Below are 22,668 nucleotides of genomic sequence, written 5' to 3' on the forward strand. Positions count from 1 at the left end.
TTTCTAAGCACTCGTACGTAGACGCGTCGCGTTAATCACCGTTCTGTCTCCGCTCCGCACCGGTTCGAGGCGACAAAATTGTACGAGCGAGTTCGAAGGCACCTACCTCCTCTCTCTCTCTTGCTTTGTTCCTCTTCCTGCTGATGTTATCGATTCCTACGACGCGGGTGTGCTCCTAGCTGCCGCACGACAGCCGTTTACGTACACGTTTCCCGCGATATGACAAACAGCATGACGCTGGCCTGGCCGACGCATGCAGCGTCCACATTATATGTTTAATGCACGCGGTGACGTTGATATACCCGTGAAACATCACGGTGGGTTTCACGTGTGTCTCGAAAGGGGTTGAAATCGCCTGGGAGGACACCGGGGAGAATTACGCCGGGACACCTTTCCATGCGAAAAACTCTGACTCCCAAAAGGAAAATAGATCCTCGACCCATCTCGTTCGAACCGAACGAGACGCTCGAATTTTCCACATCCTCTCCGGATGATATTTCAGTAGCGCGAAATTGGCAAGAAAAATAAAGATATTCTCGATGACGTCGCGTCCAAAGTTTGATTGAAATTTCGACGATTTCGATATTTAGACAACTAGAAATAATACGAAATTGATCTTGCAGAGTTCGTAGTTGACTAGCACGTTCTAAACGTCTCTTGTTCGAGTGGATATTTTACGATCGAACGAATGGGCAGAATTGGAAATGTTCGATTCGTGATCGATAGCACAAGTCCAAACCTAAAGGTAACAAGGGTTGGTCGGTGGTAGGGGATCAGGGAAATTTAACGCCATCATGAATTTCTCCGAGGGCCAAGGTAGTTTATGACGGCAAGTTTTACAGAGCTGTTTTATCGTTATAGACTCTGTCTACGTTACTTCGTAGAAATAATTCCAATTCGAGGAACGATACCTAGCGTAACGGATAATAATACATACGTATAAAAAAATACGATACCGCGGCGTTAATCGTAATTAATTACACGTATATAAGAGAAATTCAACTGAACCGTATAAATCTTTGTTCCCGTTTCACGTGAAAAGTCGATTTCGTAATACATATTTCTTCGTTCTTCTTATATCGTGAATCAACCGTAGCTGAATTTATTCGAGCGTAATCAGAACGTTCCACGAGCTCCGAGCTTTGTCGTAGTTTAACGGAAAGTACGCGTATTGAAATTTCACTTCTTTTCATTATTATTTTTTACGAATTAATTTAATTTATTTGCACGAGGAAGGAGAAGCAGCACGTAGCAGCACATGAACGCGAGTACCGAGGTGCTGGGACGATTGTATTACGGGTGGAAATTGATCGTTTGTGCCCGGCTGTCGCGATGTAATTATATTGCATGGTGAGTTTTGTGCTTGCGGTTCTGCAGTTGCGATTTATACGGGAGTTGATAAAGTATTTATTCGCCGCGAATATGTTGTACATATACGATTCTTCAAGTATTTAAAAAAAAAAAAAAAAAAAAAGAAATACTGAATAATCATATGAAAACGGAATTATTTACTATTTGAAAAGAAAATCGTCAACTTCGGAAGTGTAGTTATTGTTAGTCGTTAAGTCGAGCACGTACTTTTACAAGTTATTCTTGCGATTATTACACGACTGATTTTTTTTCAATTCGCTCTCGGTCTTTTTCCAGAATACCAACCGGATGCTAAATATTTCTACGGTTTATTCTTGACCGTTTTGTTTATTTCGAAAACTGTTAGTGGTTACTTCTTTCTAAAATTAACCGCAGTTTCCGATAGCCGGTTCGTTACGGGAATACCTCGGAACAAGTTCGAATATCAATAAAGCAACGGTGAACCCGCGATCATATTTCACTCTGTGACGGGAAGAACGAATTCGAATGGAGAGTCCACGCTCACCGAACCACGTCCACGGCCGTGTGCGTCCTCGTTCATTTTCCCCTCACTGAAATCCAACAAAAATCGCGCGAATGATAGACGTTCGGTCCGATAATGCCGTTTCTTCGTCGATATTCCCGATATGACGAATCCCGACGAATCCCGACGAATCCCAACGGTGGTTGAATACCACGGAAAGGAAAAGGAGAAGCGGTTCCTGGTGTCGCCGTCTGAAAATCGACCAGAAATAAGGTCGAGGGCGTCGCGAAGGAACGGGACGGGCGCCAATTTCCGTGGCGAATATTTCGAATTTCCTTTTACTCCAGCTGGAATTGCCCCCGAATACCTGTACTCGTAGGAAGCACGTAAGACACGGGGTTGGATCACCTAATTTCACCAGAAGTGATTCCTGTCACACCGAGATGATACGACGGGAGATTCGGCTATCGAACGAAATTATCCGCTCTGTTGCGAGTTTCGTACGAATCGTCTAATAAGGAGAAGCACCGAACTCCAAACGGATGTGTCAATGTCAGGGGATCGACGGACTTTGGACGAACAACTTGGACAATTTAAATCGATTAAATCCTCTCGTAAAGCCAACATATCGATTCTCGAAAGAAGGACAAAATCTAAACTCGACTATGGATTCTATAATACTTTGTGAACATTTCGTTCCAGTTAATCGGAAAATTGGCCCGAACGTCGACGCGTTTAAACCATTTGCATAACAAACAACCGGCGAGCGTCTATTCGGCCTAGCGATGGCCAACAATGAGCTTTTGTTCTCCAGCTTGTACTCGCGTCGCTCGAGCGCACAATATCCATTTATTCCGAAGATAACGGGTGCACGGAAGAAGGATGTTTTCGGCGTCGCGAACGCGCCCAGCATTGTCCGTTCGACTACCACCGATTCCCTTTTCCGTTGGTTCGTCTTTAACCTCGGTACGATCGCATCTGGGTCGCTCGAGGACGACTCGAGGACCGTTTTACAGCCTCGAGGGGAGCGAAACAAAACGCGAATGAGCCTCCTCGTCTCGAAACGATCAACAGATTTCGAAAGAAAGAGACATCGTTGCGTCCGTCGAGGAGACTTTCTTATTTCGGGCAAACAAGCGCGCATACTTAACGTATTTCGATACATTTGTCGTGAAAATTAACGAAAATCAAAACGTACTTTTTTAAACAAGGAAACATCTTCGAAATACTAAACTACCCGCCTACGTATGCAACAAATGTCGCGTAATGTTTATCCCCCACAGCGCGCCGTTGTCGTTACCATTCCCCACAGAGCCGGTTGAAAGGGTCGATCGAGTTTGCGTTCAACTCGATACCATTGAAACGTTAACTAGCGTTGCAGGATAACGCAATACGGGACTCCAAGACGCTTAATCTCACGTAGCCATGTGTCGCTGTGTTCCAGTTCCTATATCGCACATCGTGGCACTGGTCGGAGATCCCACGTATCTTCCCTGCGACATATCAACCACCCACGAAGGGGACTCGGTGCATCTTGTGCTCTGGTATCGCGAGGATCTCGGTACATCGGTTTACAGGTGAGATACGAATTAATCTGTGCGTCGCACGGTATAATTTACCAGCGAAAGGCTGAATCACCGATGCTAATAGCATTTCGCGAATAATTTTCAGCGTCGATGTCAGAAATCGAGACTTTGGGATCGCAGCACGATGGTCGGACGACTCGGTGTTTTCGAACCGGGCGTATTTCATGCCAGACAAGCAGCCAGCCGAGCTCGGCGTCGACCACATTAGAGAGGAAGACGCAGGCATCTACAGGTGTCGCGTCGATTTCCAGATGGGCCAGACGCGCAACTCCAAAGTCAATTTAACGGTGATAGGTGAGTTAGCCTAAAGTTTACACGCTACGGTATTCGATCTGGCGTTATCGAAATCTGACTCGGAAAACCATCCTCCGAACCACGTGTTCCGATCAGTTTCGCCGTTTTTCGTTTAAATATACATTACGAAAACACGACGAGTCTACGTTAAACTAACGTCTCTTAATCGGTTGTTCAATTTTTCATCCTCGTCCGTCGACCGTGTCAACGAATCCATCTAAACCGTTTTTTGAATTATTTTATCTTTAACCGCTTCAGCCATTTTTTCATACGCATACGTATCGTTTTTCGATATAAAAAAAGAAACGAAGGAAAAAACAATGTTCACGAACAGCCGAACGCGTCGGTCAATTTTTCCACGATAGCAGTTACAAACGAAACAGCAATCAAATTTACTTACAAGCCCCGTGATTTGACATTTGTTGCAAATCGCAAACAAAACGACCCGCCGTTTCTCTAACAAACAATATGCTACAGTCGATCAGTTTCGCGAGAAATGCAGACTGCAAAAAATGAACTTTCCGAATGTCGATCGCAGTTAGGGATTTTCAAAGCGTACCGCTTGACACGCGTTTTGGTAGGAAACGAGTTCAACGGGTTTCATTCTATTCTCGATTGGCATTAAACCGAGCACGTTATTTATAAACTTGACGGATCAAATTACAAAACTAGCGCGTTCGGTACGATGCTAAAATGTTCCAGCCGCTTCGTGCACCGAGTGATCGAACGTGAATATAATCGGACGCGAGATTTCATACTTGATCAGTCGCGTATACACCGTTATATACGTTGTAATTTTCATCATCGACGCTTTAAATGACGGTTAAAATTATTTGCTGAATCGATCATCGGTGTTCCAGCGATATCGCGAATAACGTGTAACGGTAACGGTAACGCGTATCTTTGTTTTAACGATTTCGACGAATCGTGCGATAAATCACCACGAGGGCTTCTATTACCGTCGATTACATTAATCGTACACACGTGGAATGGGAGGCGAAACGTGAAAAGGTCGAGGAACCAGACAGGTGCGAAACGATGGTAAAAGTTTCACGACACAGCTTCGATAATATCCTTGGAGGCTCCCCGAGCCGAGGTTCCGGTAGGACGGCATTGCTATGCTTCGCTTAACAGTTCCATGCGACATTACCGGACGAGAAGAGGGAATAACGTCGCACCAGGAAGCCACGGTACGCTCGAGACACCGGGAAATAAAAGCGCAGGAAGTTCGAGGAGAAAGCAGCGCCGTCGAACCCGGCTGGAGGATAAATAAAACGAGCGAAAAGGAGCAGCTGTTAAAAGGAAATAGTCGAGGGAAAACCACCATCAAGTGGAACCAGGACTTTAAAGGAAAAAAGAAAAAAATGCGGACAAATAGGTCAAGAGAACCGGAGAGGAAGGAAGCGGACCAATGAAAAATGAGCGAGAGAAGACACCGGGCGAGAGAACGGCTGAACAAATAGGACAAAACAATTCCCAAGGAGACCGAGGGCGAAAGGTTAAGCGTATAAAGGGTGAAAAGAGAACAAGAGAAAAAAAGGAGAGAGAGGGAAAATAGAGGGCGCGTTATAATGAAACGAGGCGAGTCGGAGGGAAAAAAATCCAATTAACAATCCCGTTCAGGAGTTATGGAGATGCTACAAGCCAACGGCGCGGCGTGGCGCGGCGCGGCGGGGCGTCGCGGTGGTACCTGCAGGTCGTCGTTCTCTCCGCTACCCGAGGAATTTTTCCCGTGGGATAATTAGCTTCCCTCTTCGGTCCCGTTGCTCGTTTCACGCGATCATTTCTGTCTTGATATCCAGCGCACCCGCGCAGACGATCGCGTCGGTAAGCGACCTTTTCCAGATAAACACCAATTAACGCGCGTGCCTCGTTCGCTTGTTCGGAGGAAAGATCGTCTGGCCTGGACAAACAAAAATAATACTTTATTCGTTACTCGAATCTGTTTCGTTGTGCGACAATTTTTTATATCCTCGTCGTGTCGTCCGGCCGCTCGCACTGTTAAACCTTTTCCAAATGAATGCCACTTTCGCTCCCTTAAGGGCTGGAAAATGATCGGCCCTACAACTTTCGTCTTTTTTCCGCTATTTTTCCGATGAGTGAACACGAAGCATGGTTCCGTCCTCTGCGCCGCGGCGACGCGTCGTTTTCAGCGCACGTACTTCCTTGGACCGGACGCCGCAATAGCCACGTTTCCGACGTGTGGCCACCGGGATTTTTCGAGCGACCAATGAGGCGTGGATAGAGCAATTTCCGTCGGACGCGTTAGCGGAAAACGTAGACCCGAACGATAATAATTAGATCCCAAGGTCGGTTGTGTTCCGTCCTGGGACCCGTTAAATCCAAAGAGCTTTGACATTGAGACTTAACGCGGACGCGCTGAAATCGAAAACAGGATCGATACGCAGCGAAAAATCCGATACTCTTTTTTCATCGAATCCAGTCGATACCAGAAATCGACAACTTTGGCAAAAACTATAAAATTCAAGAGAAAACGCGAATCCGCCATACTATTATATTATAACAACAGTTGTGCGAGTTTAGCTATTACCGCGTCACGAGTACATACTCCCGCCACAGCTGGTAAACTAATTAAGGGATGATGCTAAATTAATTTCCTCCAAGATTCCGATCGTTGTTTCTGACCTTTGTCGCGGAGCTTGAGCCGAAGCTCTCCTTTGTACACCTTGCAGGATATCCAAGTTGCGCGAACACTTGTCAAACTCTCCTTCTGTGCGACCGCCTCTGTAGCACGCTACACTCCTTTGTGATCCGTCGTTTGTCCAAGTTCAAACGTTGCAGACGTGCGCATAGCGCGGTCTGTTCGTCGGATGAGTGGTAAAAGCTATAGAGAAAGCAGAGAGAAAGAGAGTATGAGAGAAGTAGATGACGTTAAAAATTCAAATCGAGGAGTCCTTTAGCTCGTTGCGTCCCTGTGTCGTCTGCATCGACTTTGCTAGATCGTTTCTCAACAGGAACAAAGAAACCGGACTCGGAGCAGAAAGGAATGCAGACGAGAGCACTTTTCGATTCGATGCATCGACCTACATCGATCGAGAAACGGAGTGGCAAGCAAACAAACGGCAAAAAGGCTTTTTAAACGAGAAGGAAGAAGGGCGAGAGGTGTTTCCTCGATAGATTTCTCGCGATGCATATTTTTATCGCACTTGTAAATTTTCATAGGTTGTTGTCTTTATCGTAGACCAGATGTATTATATTTACGATTCAATTAACTCGTTTCGTACCCGACAACTCGGTATTCGGTTAGCCGGGTGTAAAACCGTGTTTTTCCCAAAGAGACGAAGAGAAAGAGACATATATATACGTAACGGAAGTACACGTATAAATGCGTTTCACGAATGTTCCATAGAGCACGCGGATAAAATATGACGGAACATTCGTGCCGTGAATGCCGTGATTTCTGTTGGGAATTCGTCGCGGCGTGATCGATACGATAGTCATTTCGATATCGACATAACGACCGGCTACGACGATTCGAGACCAAGACGCCATCGTGTTTTACCTAGCGTTTCGTCGCGGCCTTCGGAAAGACAATACTTGAAATTATTTCTTGTATTTCACTCACGAGTCATAGATGATTAACTCTTTCGGAACTGATGATGTACGATAAGTTTGAATGTAAAAGTGTTCGAATACACAAATGTCGAAACAGAACGGAATCTATTTTTTCTCGAAACGTTCGACGCAAAACTCTCGAGTCGCGAAGAAACGAAAACCCAAAGTAGACCCAAAGAAGCGTAGAAGCGAAAAAACAAGAAAGAATCAACGGTACGAGGACAAATGTTCCTCGATCGACGATCAGATTTCGTTTTAATAGATTTTCCAGCTCCTAGGAGTGAATTAAAGTTATTTCTTCGGAGTTTCCGCGCCACTCGTTCGAGCACGACAGAAAGAAATGGATGGAAAGTTGGGATTCTGTAAAACTAACCCTCCTTTCCAGACTTGGAAACTAGGAAGTTCGCTACAAGACGCCATTTGTCGCATCGAGTTGTCACTTTCGTTCCGTCGGTGTCGCGGCAAGAAAGAAAGACAGACAAAGACAGAAAGAAAGAAAGAAAGCAAGAAAGAAAGAAAGCAAGCAACGGCTTTCGAAGAGATTTCGAGGAGCGGTTGTTAAGAAATCGATCGAAAATTCTGATCGCGACCAACAAGTAACAAGTGGAGGGCCAAAGATCGGAACGAACGCTTTGGCATACTTCCTTAACTCCTCGCAAAAGCGTTTCCAACGATCTCCTCCGAGGTCTCGGATTCGTCGTTCCGCCCCAAAGTATCGCCACGATGGGACAATTTATTCCAAGTTTCGGGAAGGAAAAAGAAAAGAATTGTAGGGAAAAGTGCGGGTTATCTGACACTAGCCGAGAGTCTAACGTGGAAGATCAAACTTGATAAGAAAATATTGTCCTTGGAATAAATACGCAGAGAAAGGCTAAATGCCAGGTCTCTACGAAGGAAAAGTAGAACGAGATGAGCAGAAAGATAGAGAGGAAGACGAAGTAGCGTCCCCTTTGGGGACGTTCACCTTGAATTCGATAAGAGGCGAAACGTATTTAGCCCGGACACGAGCTAAATACATCCCCAGGAGAAAGTTAGGCGACGCTTTTCAGTCGGCGGACCGAATAAATTTCGCAGACGGTTCGACAACTTCGATTCCAATAGCAAACGCAGTCTATCCGACGATTCGGCGAAGAAATTCGCGCAAGGAGAAAGAGAACCGAGGGTGTAGAGCCGTCCAGTGTGCGCGGAGACGCGTATTTCGAGCACGAGACACCATTTATCTTTTCAAACGGAACTTGCCTGCAGAGGAAACGAAAACAGAAGCCAGAGTTTTCGAGAGAATGAAACGTGACCGGATTCACCGACAAAATTGAAAGAAATTTTTGGACGGTAACCCTGTCGAGCGGATTGTCGTAGATGCGCGGCCAACTTGAACATTTAATCAAACGATTGCAAAGGTGATATAAATTGTTTTTTCTTTGATTTAGAAATAAATGTTTCGATACACCGGCACCGGTGTCAACAAAACACTTGACGCGAACTGTACAACTAATTCCTTTGTTTCCGCAATGTTGGATACACAACATTTCGCTTTTACGATACAAATGGAAATGTGAAATTTCAACTATCCCGGAAATAATAAAATTCTTTTGAATCGATTCTCTAGCGTTACAACTACGCCAAGACTGCCATAAATTCATCGAATTCACACCTGACAAAATTGAAACTTGACATATATCATCCTAGGGTTAAAAATCCTGAATAACCTGGAAGACGGGTTGATGACGGTAGACGTTCGATATCGACGCGACAGATCGTGATTCTTCTTCGATGTCAGGGAAGAGAGATTCGGGGTTAAGACAACAGGGCGACGTTGTCCGCTCGCAATTGTGTAAATCCAGCAGAAGATCAGCCACGAATCTCTCCTCGAAGGATCACCGCTTTATTGGATAGTCTAGGTAAACCCCTACAATTGACCGAAAGAGAGAGAGGATCTCGAACGTGTCCGTTCGAGGGTGTGCTTGATTATCACGCTTGGGAACGCTGTTCAATCAGCGCTCCAGAAGGCGACACCGTGTTTTTCTTTATCGTTGGAAAGCGTCAAGTGAGGTCAAACCTTGATACTATGGTAAATTCACCTGTTGATAACAGCGTGTACCTATACACGCCTCTACCAATTGGAATAGAAATCGAGCAAAACCTTTTTTATTAAGAATGTCTTGATAACGAGGATCGATTTCGCCAATTATTCACACAGTCATTTATCCGCGATTCGTTTACCGATCCCACCTATCCTCCTAGCATGGAAAATTTTCAAGTGTTTTATACACCTATACTCAGAAAAATCCGCGGCTACCGTCCGCAACGCTCTCGTAGCCCTTGGCCAATCGATCGCTGACGCTTTATAGGTATTATAATCCAGTAGATAAAATATCTACCAGCAGCCAGCGAATAGGTTCCATTTGCTCGATCGATAGTTCTCCGGGTGAAATCCAGCCCCTGTTCCCCGACCAAGTTCTCGCCACCCACCCTTAAAACCGAATTGTTCTCTCGAAAGGTAATTGATCTGGATTTTCCCTCTCGCGCCTTTTTCCACCAACTTTTAATAGTATTTTACTCGGGAAATACACTTCCCGTTGCTATCGACGGCACAGCCAACCCGGCGCGAAATTCAGCTGATCGAATCCCGGATTTCGAGCGACTTCGCCCTACCGCGTTGAAGGAAAGCTGACCCTGTACGAAAGTTGACGAGATTGCCGCATTCCGTCGAGAAATTGGCAACCGGAAAACCATACTAGTTCAATTACGACTATCGTGCACGAATACCATCATCCGCGTCGGGACTGATCAACGAGCAAAGTGAATTTTCGAAGCGACTGCATCGGTAAATTCGAAAGAAATTTACGTTCGCGGAGATGCTAAAATCAGAGATTGTTTTACACGAAACACCGAACGATTCTTTGACAAATTTCAAATTATTTTTTTCGACGCATCATCTACGACATCAAAGAAAAACTTGACGTATCATCTTTCGCGAGTCATCTTTAACGTTTAAATGTTCCCTATTCTAATCTCTTATCTCCCGATCGAATTTTCAAGCTTTCAAGTCGCTTTGCTTTCTCATCCTCTAATCTTGCAATTTCCTTATCTTCGTGCTTTCAAATTTCCCTGTCTACATCTAGCACATCTCATCGTTAGAAATGAAACGAGACCACCGCTCCAAAGTCTCTAGTTTCCTTCTTTCAATTTGTCACAGAAAAATAAAAAGGAGCACAGTAAAAGGAAATATCGTCGGTGTATCATTCGCGACAGTGTATTCAAACTCCCGTACGGTAAAGGGTATTGGTTTCGTACGAGTCGCGAACAAATTTAGGTTAGGTTTAAAAGCAGCCTCTGGCTGTACTTCGCCATTGTACGAGTTATTCTTTATACGACAATATACGACGAGTCACAAGAGTATTCGTAGTCCCTCTACTGCTGATCTCAAACGATTGATATATGTTTATTTTTACGACAAAACGATACATGATTCTTATCGATATAGGTATGTACGCCGTGTTTATTAATCGAATTCTCCATTGGAAAAATCAAATCCTCGAGTCTACCGAAAAATTGATTCGTTATAATTATTCGATAGTTTTTTACTTCGAAAAACTTGATAAGAGCATCCGTCTCATTTTCATATGTAAAGAAACAAAATGAAAGTAATTACGTCGCTTTTTCTTGGCGACAATTTATCTCGCAGACGGAATGCAATAACTGAAATGTTTCCACTTGACTTACCGCGGAGACGACTGGAATTTTGATCGCGCCAACCCTTCTTGCGAGTACCGTGGAATACCTGCCGCAATTACAACACGGTTTTTGTACGTCCTGTTGTTCCTTCGCATCGTGGACGTGTGAAAAAAGCGACTTCTGCCTCGGAAAGAAGCTGTTTATTCAGCACCGCTTGTTTGTTTGGCGCTCCGTCCCGAGCCTTGCATTGAAACGATTAAAAACTCGGAAAATAATGCGATGTCTGAGGTTCGTTAAAACGAAAGAGAAAGTATACCGAGAAAGAAACGAGTAGACGTCGGAGAAACGACAACAATTTACAATTCACCGCTCGTTTGCAACAACAGCCAATTCCAAGAAGTGCCCAAAGAGGGGTACCGTCATACCGATGACTGCCTCGGACAATTTACAAAAAAAAAACCTAATATGTTGTTTATGAAATAATAAAAATATCGAAGCAAGAATTGATACACAAGTAATCGATACTCATCGGGCGTCGCGACGATCGCTATATCGAGGAGACGATCGTACGCTGCGTCGAATAAGGTTCTCCAGGCTACGGTCACGGTGTACGGAACGAGTTCGTGCCAGACCAATAACGCCGTGAAATCAACAGTAATGGCGACGAAGAAGAGAGGGCGGGAAACGGCTACAATCGATGGCACCCGTTAAAGGGATTGCAGGTTCTACTCTAAACATTGACCGAAGACACGTATCTGGCCTCGTAGATAGAGTTAATTCGTTCACCCTTCGGCTTCCGGTTGCGGAGAGCAGGTCGATCCCAGTGGTGAATCACCGTGAAACGCCTCCCGAAAACGTGACGATGGCCCCATCGGCGTCGGCGTCGGCGTCGGCGTCGAATCGCTTCGACCGAAGGAAATAATTGGTTTCGACTGCTCGTTCCCTTCTCCTCTGCTTTCTCGATTATTCCAAGAAACTTAGGAGTCGGTCGAGCTCCACGCGGATGCTGTACGACGCGACGCCGACGCACTGTAACACCTAGCGATGGGACCGACTATTTCGCGACCAAACATACTCTCCTCGGTGATATCATTATTTCCTTGTACTTATCGTCGATGTCGAAATTATAAATTACTCGAATATTTCATCCCTAATTCGAATCTCTCGAAACAAAACTTGGGCGTCACCGTTGGCGTCGACTCGAATTCACCAAACTGGATTTCATCTCCAGTGATAGGATTACAGCAACGTGGCCGATGTTAATTTCAAAAAGAAGCGAAGGTGGGACGAAAGGAGGCCGAGAAATCGCATTATCGGGCCGACTGCAACGGCTCGCACAATTAACGAAATAAGAACTTAACGCTGTTATCGCGCTGAATGCCGAATCGCGCTCGTTAATGAGTTACCGAGTTCCCGCGATGGGAACGCAGTTAGCATAATTACGGATTATTGTTGCCTCGAATTGCTATCCTTTGTGAGCCTCCGTCTTCTGTGTTTATTTTTTCTTTTTTTGCAGCAGCAGCAGCAATAGCTTCCGGTAATATCGCGTAATGGGTACAACCGGAAACGCGATCGAGAAACGCAGACTCCGAGTTGCACCGTGCGAAATAGAGGTGGTCGTTTTACCAAACAAGATTTCTAAAAACTTGTCTTTGCATGAGAGTTTCTTCCCGTTACGAGTCCGTTTACATTTCGTATCTATGTACAAGTAAAAATGCTATGCGTTAAATACATAGAATGAAACAAATGTTTCTTATAGGCTATATTTTCTACTTCCGTAGAATGTATCTAGCTGAAGGCGGCACCCGAAAGTCCCAGTCTAAATAGCAAAGCCCCACGACGACAATCGCGGCTGTAGACAACACCTTCCACGGACGCGACGAGGGACGTGGAAAACAAATTCGTGGAGCAAAAGCTTCGCAAACACGGACCCATCAAAACTTGAGCGGAACTTTCGTCAACCCAACGAGTTCCCGTGTGTTCCGTGGCAACGTTAACAACGACACGTCGTTAGACTAACAAAACGGAAATCCCGAAGCATCCCGAAACTCGAGAAACGCGTAGCATTGCTGAATTATAGCCGGTTGCGCGGCCATGTTTTCTCGTAAATATTTCCAATTTTCGTTGCCGATTACCTATGTACATCTACGATTTCTGGTCAGTGGCGAATAATTCGTTCCAATATATTTCGAAATAGTTGAAAAGTTTGTTAGATATCGCGTATACATGGGGTTATTAGAATTGTTCTTTGCGATTCCATTTTAAAAGAAAGGGTAGCATCGAACGAGTGTATCCAAACTTTGTCCAATCGACGAGTTTTGCCAAGTCTGCGACTTGTGTACAGAGCCACGAAGCTATCTAGGCCGGTATCCCATCGGCGAACAGGAAGCGGACAAAGATGCGAGCGTTGGCCCATCTGTCCGGGAGCAACCGCAAAGAGAAGCCTCACTGGTCGCAAATTGGAACGTGACGCTCGCTTTGGAGACACGCGAAGCTCTTTGTCGCGACGCGAAAGTAACCGAGGACCACCGAGAATCTTGGAAGTCGGTTTATTGTTGGCAATACCGTGAACAGGATGCGAAGTCGAAACAACTTCAGAGGACCTATTGTACAGCGAAGGAAAAAAGTTACTTCAAGTTTGTCCCGATATAGTAAAATACAGCAAAAATGTTAAAAAATATAGGTATACGAGTGTTAATAACGTTAAGAAATCTACTCGTTCCATGTTTGCCTATCGATCATTTGATCGCGCATCGATCCTACGGTACCTTCCTTGCAATGTAAAGGTGATACGCGAGGGTTATTCCAGCGTCGGCGTCAGCGTCCCGTGTCGTGGAGATATTTTAGAGTCTCACCAGTTTTCTTGTCCGCGTACCGCACTCGTATCGCTCGTCTGACCGATATACCAGGTTCATACTACTCATTTTGACCGTGTACCGAGTGTATTCCACTTATCCGACTATACACAGCAAGTTATTTCACTTGTCTGACCATGTACCGGGATTATACACCCCTGTCTGACCAAAGCGTGACCTACTTCCCTTACCTAACTACATATCGATCTGTTCTTGCCTACCTATGTGCCCTCCTCGTATACACAATATTTGTATTCACTTTCCACAATAATCTACGAATATTGTCCGACGTGTTACTTTTGGCAAAATATGATTTTCAAAGTTGGTTAAAAACTAATTTTACCAAACGCGCTTCAAACGAGCTATTTCCTCGATCGACGCGTGCTCAAAACGGATTAATACGCGCGCGTGCAATTTCTAGAATTCTAGAATTTCGAATGCGAAAAGAACTCTCGCCGTATCGATTCACAGTTCAAACTGAAAAATCGTAAATATCAAGATTCTCGTTTATCGCGCGGCATCCAGATTGCGTGTAGAGAACTCGCTTTGACAGAGCACGCTGAAAAGAATAAACCGGCGCAATATCGTAGTAAACAGATAACTTTTTACGACGATATTCGGCAGTGGCCAGCAAACGTTCCGCTCCGAATTTACACTCGATGGTTATTGCGAGCTCGAAATGTACAGTAAAACAAAGAATAATTTTTATCGTAACTTTTACTCGACAACATCTCTCGGTTTTGTTTATCGGACGAACCGTAGCGTTCCGTTTTTCTACCTTACTTGGAAAATGACGATACACCTTGGAAATTATTTGCCATTCGATTCGATTCTCGATTAAATAGCAAAAATAACGTTCCAATTTTATTTGAAAATTCCTTGAAAAACTCGGAAATTTCATCTTTTTCTAGAATTTTATTTGCACCCCGTATCGTTGCTATGTCGTTAAAGGAATTATTTGACGTAACAGTGAAACGTAAAGCTAAAAAAGAAAATATTTTCTTGATGCCGCTGATGTGTAAAAGATGTTTCGAAGAAGCTTTGTACACAGACACAATGCTCTTCCGTTGCGATGTCACGTTGATATTAGACTGACCGTATACGGCACGAAAACACATAAATGCTTTTGTAGTCCACGCAAAGATAACTTTAACCCGCAATTCTATCGCGCCTCCTTTGTCACAGAACTTTCTTCTCGGTGACTCGCCATACGTGAACTTTCTTCGAGTTGAACGCGCATTCGAAACACGCTGAGAATGAGCTGACGATAGCACTGATTTCCAAATTATGTTGCACATATGTACTTTTGTGCAACGGTAGAACGTTTAAGTCCGTGTCAATTACAAACTTCTAGTCGAGGCTATTAAATTTTCAAAATATTCCTTTCGTTCGAGTGCTTCGAGTGCTTGGTGACTATTACAATATGCCGGAGCTTATTATACAATTATATTATGCAACTCGTGTCTCTTTGTTTCGATCCGTTTGAAATCTTCGCCCAGGTTCTCGGGTACCTCTTTACCGGAAGAAAATCTTTCTCGGCCAGCGATAAACTGTAAACAAGTTTTAGTCAATCTCGGCTAGCCCGGGACCCTTTGGACGAAGAAGAAGCAATTTTGCTTAAAGTTCGAAGCGTTTTCTTCGGTAGAAAGTTGTCTCGATGCCCAGCCAGGACCCACCGCGCATAAAAACTCCTCGAAACTTGTCTAACTCTGGCCAAACAATTTTCACAGAAACGTCGACAAATAAGATTTCTTCGTAATCCTAATTTCTGATTATCTGGATGAACAGCCATCAGTTGTATCCATTCGCGCGTACGTCATCGTTTTACTTTAGTATCGCGTCGATACGCTGTCTATTTGTAATTAAATAGCTAGAATTAATTGAAATTTGTCGAAGATTAAAATTAAAAAGTGTCGAAGCACGTTCACAAACTCCATCGCATCTACATATTTTCCGCGATTCGACTCGGTCGTGTGATCCCCGAGGACGCAATCAGGCCCGCGGAGAAATCCAATTCTCCGCCAGCTGGATTTACTTAAACGATACCGAAGGAGGGATTAATCTAATCCAGTTGATTGGTTATGAGACTTATCGCTCGCCTCTGCGTTCTGTTACGTAACACGTCCCGCGATTTGCATATTCGCGAGCACGACACCGACGTCGACGTACACGGGCCATGTTCCCCATCAAATATTAAGCTGACTTGCTTTGTTAGCTTCTGTCGCCGTTAACTGCGATATTCGAGGCGTTATTCGCCGACGAAACACTGCGATGCGTAACGGGTAACAGGCATTGGCAAAAATAGAAATATTTAGAGCTATTCTCGCAAGTTTTCCCGCGATACAAATCTGAACTCTGAAATCGTTTGTTCCATATAAATGTACGTATGTACGTACGAGTATAACTTTCCGCGATACCTACTAAACGTTTGATCGAATTTGCTCGGCTCGTACCTCGATCTAGCCCAACTCTCGCTCGCATGCCAGTAAACGCAAAAGCTAATTCATCGGCGATACAGCGCGTCTTTGACTCGCAACATTTTTTTCTTTTAATCTCGATAAAGTACGTCGAAAGTAGCCTTTGAAAACGTGTAAGCCAGCATTTCCAACGTGGAGCAAAGGCGACCGTTTCCCTTTTCCCGAGAATTCTATTACACACGAATCCGGCCCGTATTCCTTTCACGGATGGGAATCCAACCCCGTCCCGTCCTCTATCCAAGCTAACAGAATCGAAAAGTGGGTCTCTCGACACGCTAGGACAATCTTATCGCGGCGCCGCCGACCGATGCGACGAGGCCGCCAAGAAAGAACGAAGACACCTATCTCTGAACGCGGGAGTTGTTCAATCCATAAGAAGGTCATCCCGTCGACGAGTATATTTTCTGCTGTCAAAGCGAATTCGCGAAAAATATTCTCTAACGTAACCCATATCGACGTCTTCTCGCGATCTCTCCCCGAAACTCGAGGAAATTGATCCGAAAAAACGATTAAAACGCATTTGCTTCGTTTCGGTACGACTATTCAAATCTGAGATGTTCGTAGACATTTACTTAAAGTAACGTGGCTAAATTATTCCTCGCTATTACTTGTTTCCCGTTCGATCAGTCCTCCTTCGTTAATTATTCATTTCTAGCACGTCAATTCGATGTCTCCGTAACCGAGTGCCTATATTTCTTTTTTTCGCGCTTCTGGAAATGTAGGAACGTGCTCGGAATACTGGCGTAGAAACGTGGCGGCACGAGAGCAATATCGATATCGATGTTGGACGCGTTTTACGAATAAATTAATTCCAAGCATTCTTTTCCACATGCGAACGGTAGATTATCGATGAAATGAAACAATTCTGTGGAACTTGTATCGCGTTATTATCCGCGTGTCAATGCTGCGAATAAATAAATAAATCCGTCTCGAGGATCTCGGTGTAAAAACCGTAACGTAAATTCAAACGAGCAAACATATAACGTATAATATCGTTCATTGATAAATCTTCCGCATTAATCCGTTTCGAATATCCAGCGCGTTACGGAACAGGTAATCAGCTAATCGACGCGCGGCCATAAGTAATTAAACCGCGTTAATTTCGGGTTTGATTTACTTTGGTTTCAAGCCGATCGTCATTAGTATTAAGAGCATCGACGGTACAATATTTTGAAACTTGACGAATAAAGTAATTTTTTGGACAGGGAATAGCCTCGCACACGCCTTTTCAAGCTTCGCTAAACACTGGCTGCTACCAGTTTTCATCGATCGCAAGATTTAACGGCGGTTAAGTTATCCGAAAATTCCAACTGCAACAATAATTTCCTTCCCTCCGAGTAGACTCTGCACCGACGCCGACGCCGACGCCGACGCCAACGCCAACGCCAACGCGACGTTAAAGGAACGAAAGCGCTTTACGGAATTTACACCGTCGCGTCGAATTAACTTCTCGGTTCGAACCCCAAAGAACCACGAGGTTCTCGGCTGAGGCGTCCCATTTTCACCGAGAATTCCTTCACACCCTATTTCCCTTTCACGATGGAAGAATCCACGAACGAGTCCCGGTCCAACGTCTGAGCGTTCCAACAGGAACGACGCGCCCGCGCCGCGGCGGGTCTCTGGGCGAGATCTCGTCCCTCGGTATCGAGACCTTTCCTATTTTTAAAGCGTAGCCAGGTAAAGAGAGAACAAGTATCGTTGGGGGTAGAGAATCGTTTGTCCGGATCTTACGGAAACCCTTTCCGTTACGGTCCATCGAAACCCAAGAGATTACAGAGAGGTGTTGGATAATGTTCGAATGGACCTGCAGTCCTATTAACCAAGAAAGAACATCGAGTAACGAACGTGGCACGCGAACAGAAAAGTAGACAATTTGAATGGAAATGGGACCGTTCGTAGAAAACTTTTAAAGGATCTAGCTTCTTCCGAGGACCTTTGCGGAATCTACGAAACTTTTCCAAGCACTCGGCGAACGTTAGGACATTTGAAAAAGACCTTCCGTACGTATACCATTGGAATGATAACAAGTCGTCGAAACGAATAAAATTCCGAAATTCTTTGGAATTCAATGACGGAATGCTTGCTTCCGATTGTTGCATCTTTTAAATATCCGGGGACTGATCGAAAAAAGGAGTAGTCGCGGATGAAAAGGAAGCAACAGCGAAAAAGATACGAATACAAGGAAGGAAAGGAAGGAACGTGTTTCGACGAATCGGTTGTTTTGCTCGCTGGTAACCGTTCGGATTATACCGGATGTGTATCCGTGCTATGTAAATGCATCGTGGCTTGAGCACGTACCGAACCAAAAGCTCCCTGTGTACCGGCCGTATGCCGTATGTACACTGTGCACGGGCAAATATTACCGTACCGTTTTCGCCATGGTATTTGTGCTATACAATTTTTCCTTTACGGGCCTGCGTATATGGGAATAGATTGGGGAATTCGGCGCTGTTGTAAACGGAAAGACGACACAGCGATTCCAGGTGGTTCCAGAACATCGAACGAACCTGCAGCCAAGACAACGGGACGTTTACGAACGAAAGAAAACAATTTGAATACGACACCCGCCTTCGTTTTAAGAATTAAACGACCGACCGTATTGCATAAACTTCGGATTCGCAAATTCCCCATATTTCATCGAGAATAGAAGAAAAAAGGGAAAAGCAGCAAGATTGAAAGTCCAAAGAATAACGAATAGCAAACGTGCGGCATCACGCGCGAAATCACAATATCGCGATGGACATAAAACATGGTTAACGACGTACAGATACGCACACCGCGCCACCGTACCGTACGAGAACGGGAGTGTATTCGTTCTTTCTCCGGTGGAATTAACGAACGCGTATTCGTTTCGACTAAATAAACGAACGGCGCGGCGCGGTGGGCAAGAAACCGTCGACAAATAAATGGCAAAGGTGAGCGAAAGTAGGACGCATCCTGATCGAAACGCGAGACCAGAAACAAATTGGATCGCGAGCATTCATCGATACAGCATCGGCAAAAAATGGTGTGGCTCTTTGAAAATTCCTGCTCACACGTCCACGCGACCGAAAAACGCGAACGAATATCGATTTCCTGTATGCATTCGACGCGGCAGGTGTAAGAAATTCGCATCGTTTTAAAGATCGACTAACAAATTTTACTAAAAAGAGTTGGAGAGATTGAAAATCAAGTGATCTCTCCAACTCGTCTCACGACTAACTGATCGCGAGTCTCCACCTGCTGCACCATACTTGACGATTCCCCGCGACAGGACATTTTACTAAAAAATTTGGACATCGAAAAACAATATTAACCCCGAATATCGCGAAGAGATCGCCGCACGGAGAATATCGACGGCATCTAACATACTCTTCGAGCAACCTCAAACAGTCAAATATTGACCGGCTAGGCACACCGCGATTGCCGATGGAACATGGCTGATACAGTTCAAATAGTCCAAGGTACTAGGGTGAGCCGATCAATTCGTCTAATGTTATCGACTCTCTGCAGATTATTCGTTACAAAGCAAACCTCTGCACGCTACGATAAACACCAAGCGAATCGACCGCTTCGACGGACAAATTTTTTACTCGTGCTTGGAATATTGACAACTCCCAATTGTCGAACGTTATACGAACCGCTGTGCTGTAAATCGATGTCGTCCCGCTGTTTCCAACGGCCGCGGCGTACGATATTCTCGCGATATCGTCGGAGCAACCTGTCCGATAAAAGTCGCCAGCCAACACTGCCAGCGTCCGCATACATTACATCCGGTACAACATTCGACTAGGAATCCGTTATCGACGCACCCGCGTCATATTTCCTTCGGGAGAAATCTACCATGGCCTTCTACTCTCTCGACTAGGCGATACCTAACGTATTACACGACGAAGCAACGATACTGGAAATACTACAAAAGCTAATACCGATAAATGGTGGTCTCCTTGCGCCATTTGTCAGGATCACCGGTCCCAGCGTCGCCGGTCGCTGGTCGCCGCGCACCCGGAAGGAAGTCAGCAACCGTTCGGGGACGAGAGAAAGCATAACGTCGAGACCCCGTGACGGTAATTTTTCAATTACGTCCCTGCAGACACCGTCGATCGTCTCCCTTCTTCTTTCCTCTTTTCTATGCAACGACGCCGAGCGACGCGCGGCGCCGATGCGCCGTATCGATTTCAGATTCCAATTTAATGCCGTCGCGGTATCCGAGCCACGATCTTCCAATACCAATTTCGCGTTATCGGCCTGGGGCTGACTACCGACGGCTTCCGTCTTGCCGGGGACACGGCAACGCTTGGCTTCGTCGCGATCTCGGGGCTCTCGATACGACTGGTGCTCGCGAGCCCAGCATTTCGAATGGAACTCACGACTCTCCGATGTTCGGCCTGCCGATCTCCGTACATCGTTTCAAACCTCTCGAAACTGACCGAAAAGTATCTTTGGTTATCGATGGGAGATTCGAAATATCGAGTACAGTTGAGTATTTAGTTAACGTTAGAGCGGTGACTATCTCGAAAAAGGAGCGCGTCCAGTTCAACCCAGTCGCGGAAATTTCGCTTATGCGATAAGCAATCTTAAATTCCGGCCGTGTCGTAAAAACAACGACGACGCCGACGCCGACGGACAAAATGAACGGCCCCTATCGTTGCCGTTTACGAGTACACTTCTGCTAGGTAAACGCGTCGTTTCTTTGGTGTTTCAGTTCCGCCGCACAAAATTGTGATCGTCGATGACTCCGAGATCGCACGGAATTCGATGGTGGGTCCCTACATGGAGGGCGACACTTTGCGGCTCTATTGCGACGTGTACGGCGGTGAGTACGATCTAATATTGCGTAACTCCGTGTTTCCACGGCCCGTTCGAGCGAAAGAACTGCCGATGCCGCACCGATGCTGTCCGAACCAATTCTAAAAACGAGCAAAGCTTTCATGGATCATCGAAAGCTCGCGTTTCGTAGCTACGCTTTTCTACTTTCGATCGGTTCGCGACCATTATTCTTATTGTCGAGTTACGTTTACGTATAGTCCATGTTTAAAATGTTTGAAAATCTCGATTGTCTCAACTAGACTTTTATAAACGATTTTTCAACGAATCGTTGAAATATACATAGAATTTAACAGCGACAATTTTAATAAAAATCCGCGTGACCGAGTACCGGCATACGCTCCATTCATTTTTCCCCCTAGCTTCTTTGTTTTCGCGAACGCTGAATCAGAAATGGAATGGATGCGTTTTCCGCAGGTAAGCCGACTCCGACGGTCTCCTGGCACTGCAACGACAAGCTCGTCAGCAACAAAACAGTGTCCGTGCGAAGCGGCGTGACGCGCAGCGAGCTCGTTATGAAAAATTTAGGACGGGACGACGTCCGCTCGACGCTCACCTGCAACGCGACGAATAACAATAGGTCGATCCCGCTCTCTTCGTCCGTTTACGTGGACATGAATTGTAAGTATCGCGTTTATGGCTACACCGATGAAAAAATACTCGCACCTGCTTCGACTGCTTGTTTTTTCTTCACCGTTCCCTCCCTTGCCCCCTCCCTCGGGCCCTTTTTTTTATTCTTCACGATGGCGCAGAAAAAATACTGGTCTCTTATCGAAAATTGACTCGTTGAATTCTCGACCAATCTTTATCCTCAGTTTATGTATCTGTACGTGTTCGCGCTAGTATTTCGTTATCAAACAGCCATTACTCGAGATGTTTATAAGGATAATAGAAAAGCCAATGGCCATTTTTCTAACCCCGATCGCTGGCCGTGACGCGAAATTGGAACAAACTACCTTGTCGATGGGAGCAGAGTTGAAGCTCTCTCAGTGGCCGAGTAACCAACTTTTCGATCGATTTCGATTTAATCTCGATCAGACCGATACAGAAATCACGACGATTCCAGGAACCTGGATAAATAATAATGCGAAAATTTCGACCGATTCGTAGCCGAATTACGTTAACAATTTTAACGTTTAACAATCCTTCAAAGAGACGTAAGACATTTTGTAGACAAGGGTTCACAGCAATATTTCTTGGTTCCTCGAGACCGATCTTTGTTGCGATCGCAAGACGAACGATCAAATCTTTCGAGAGTAGGTACACAACGAAAAGCCCAACGATTCCCTCGAGAGATTCTTTTATACAGCTATTCCTAACCAGGATGAAAATCCATTTTCCAGCCACGATGCGTGAAAGAAATTGAGGAGAAGCGGTTACGAATGCGGCCGTTAAAGGTTGAATAACGTCCAAGGGGTCACGAAACGCTTTCGATTATCTATGGAGTGATTTAAAATATTCCCGATAACATTCACGGATCAGGAAATGGCCGTTCTTCTCGAAACCGAGGACTCGATTTTATCAACTTGCCGAGGGATGCGGTTAAAGGGGATGATGGTCGAGAC

The 22,668-nt window shown here is 45.2% G+C and overlaps 1 protein-coding gene across 2 annotated transcripts in view; it reads left to right on the top strand.

The window, feature by feature from the left end:
- The window catches only part of LOC128893487 (protein turtle-like), a 125,747-nt gene that overhangs the window by 85,328 nt on the left and 17,751 nt on the right, over window positions 1-22,668 (top strand). For both annotated transcript variants that reach the window (XM_054154463.1, XM_054154464.1), the window contains exons 2-5: window positions 3,279-3,411; window positions 3,506-3,714; window positions 20,982-21,092; window positions 21,521-21,724. In XM_054154463.1, the coding sequence (XP_054010438.1) occupies window positions 3,279-3,411; window positions 3,506-3,714; window positions 20,982-21,092; window positions 21,521-21,724 (657 nt within the window). The remainder of the gene's footprint in view (window positions 1-3,278; window positions 3,412-3,505; window positions 3,715-20,981; window positions 21,093-21,520; window positions 21,725-22,668) is intronic.

Source organism: Hylaeus anthracinus, unplaced genomic scaffold (assembly GCF_026225885.1).
Source record: "Hylaeus anthracinus isolate JK02 unplaced genomic scaffold, UHH_iyHylAnth1.0_haploid 3, whole genome shotgun sequence".
In the NCBI taxonomy this organism is placed as follows: Eukaryota; Metazoa; Arthropoda; class Insecta; order Hymenoptera; family Colletidae; genus Hylaeus; species Hylaeus anthracinus.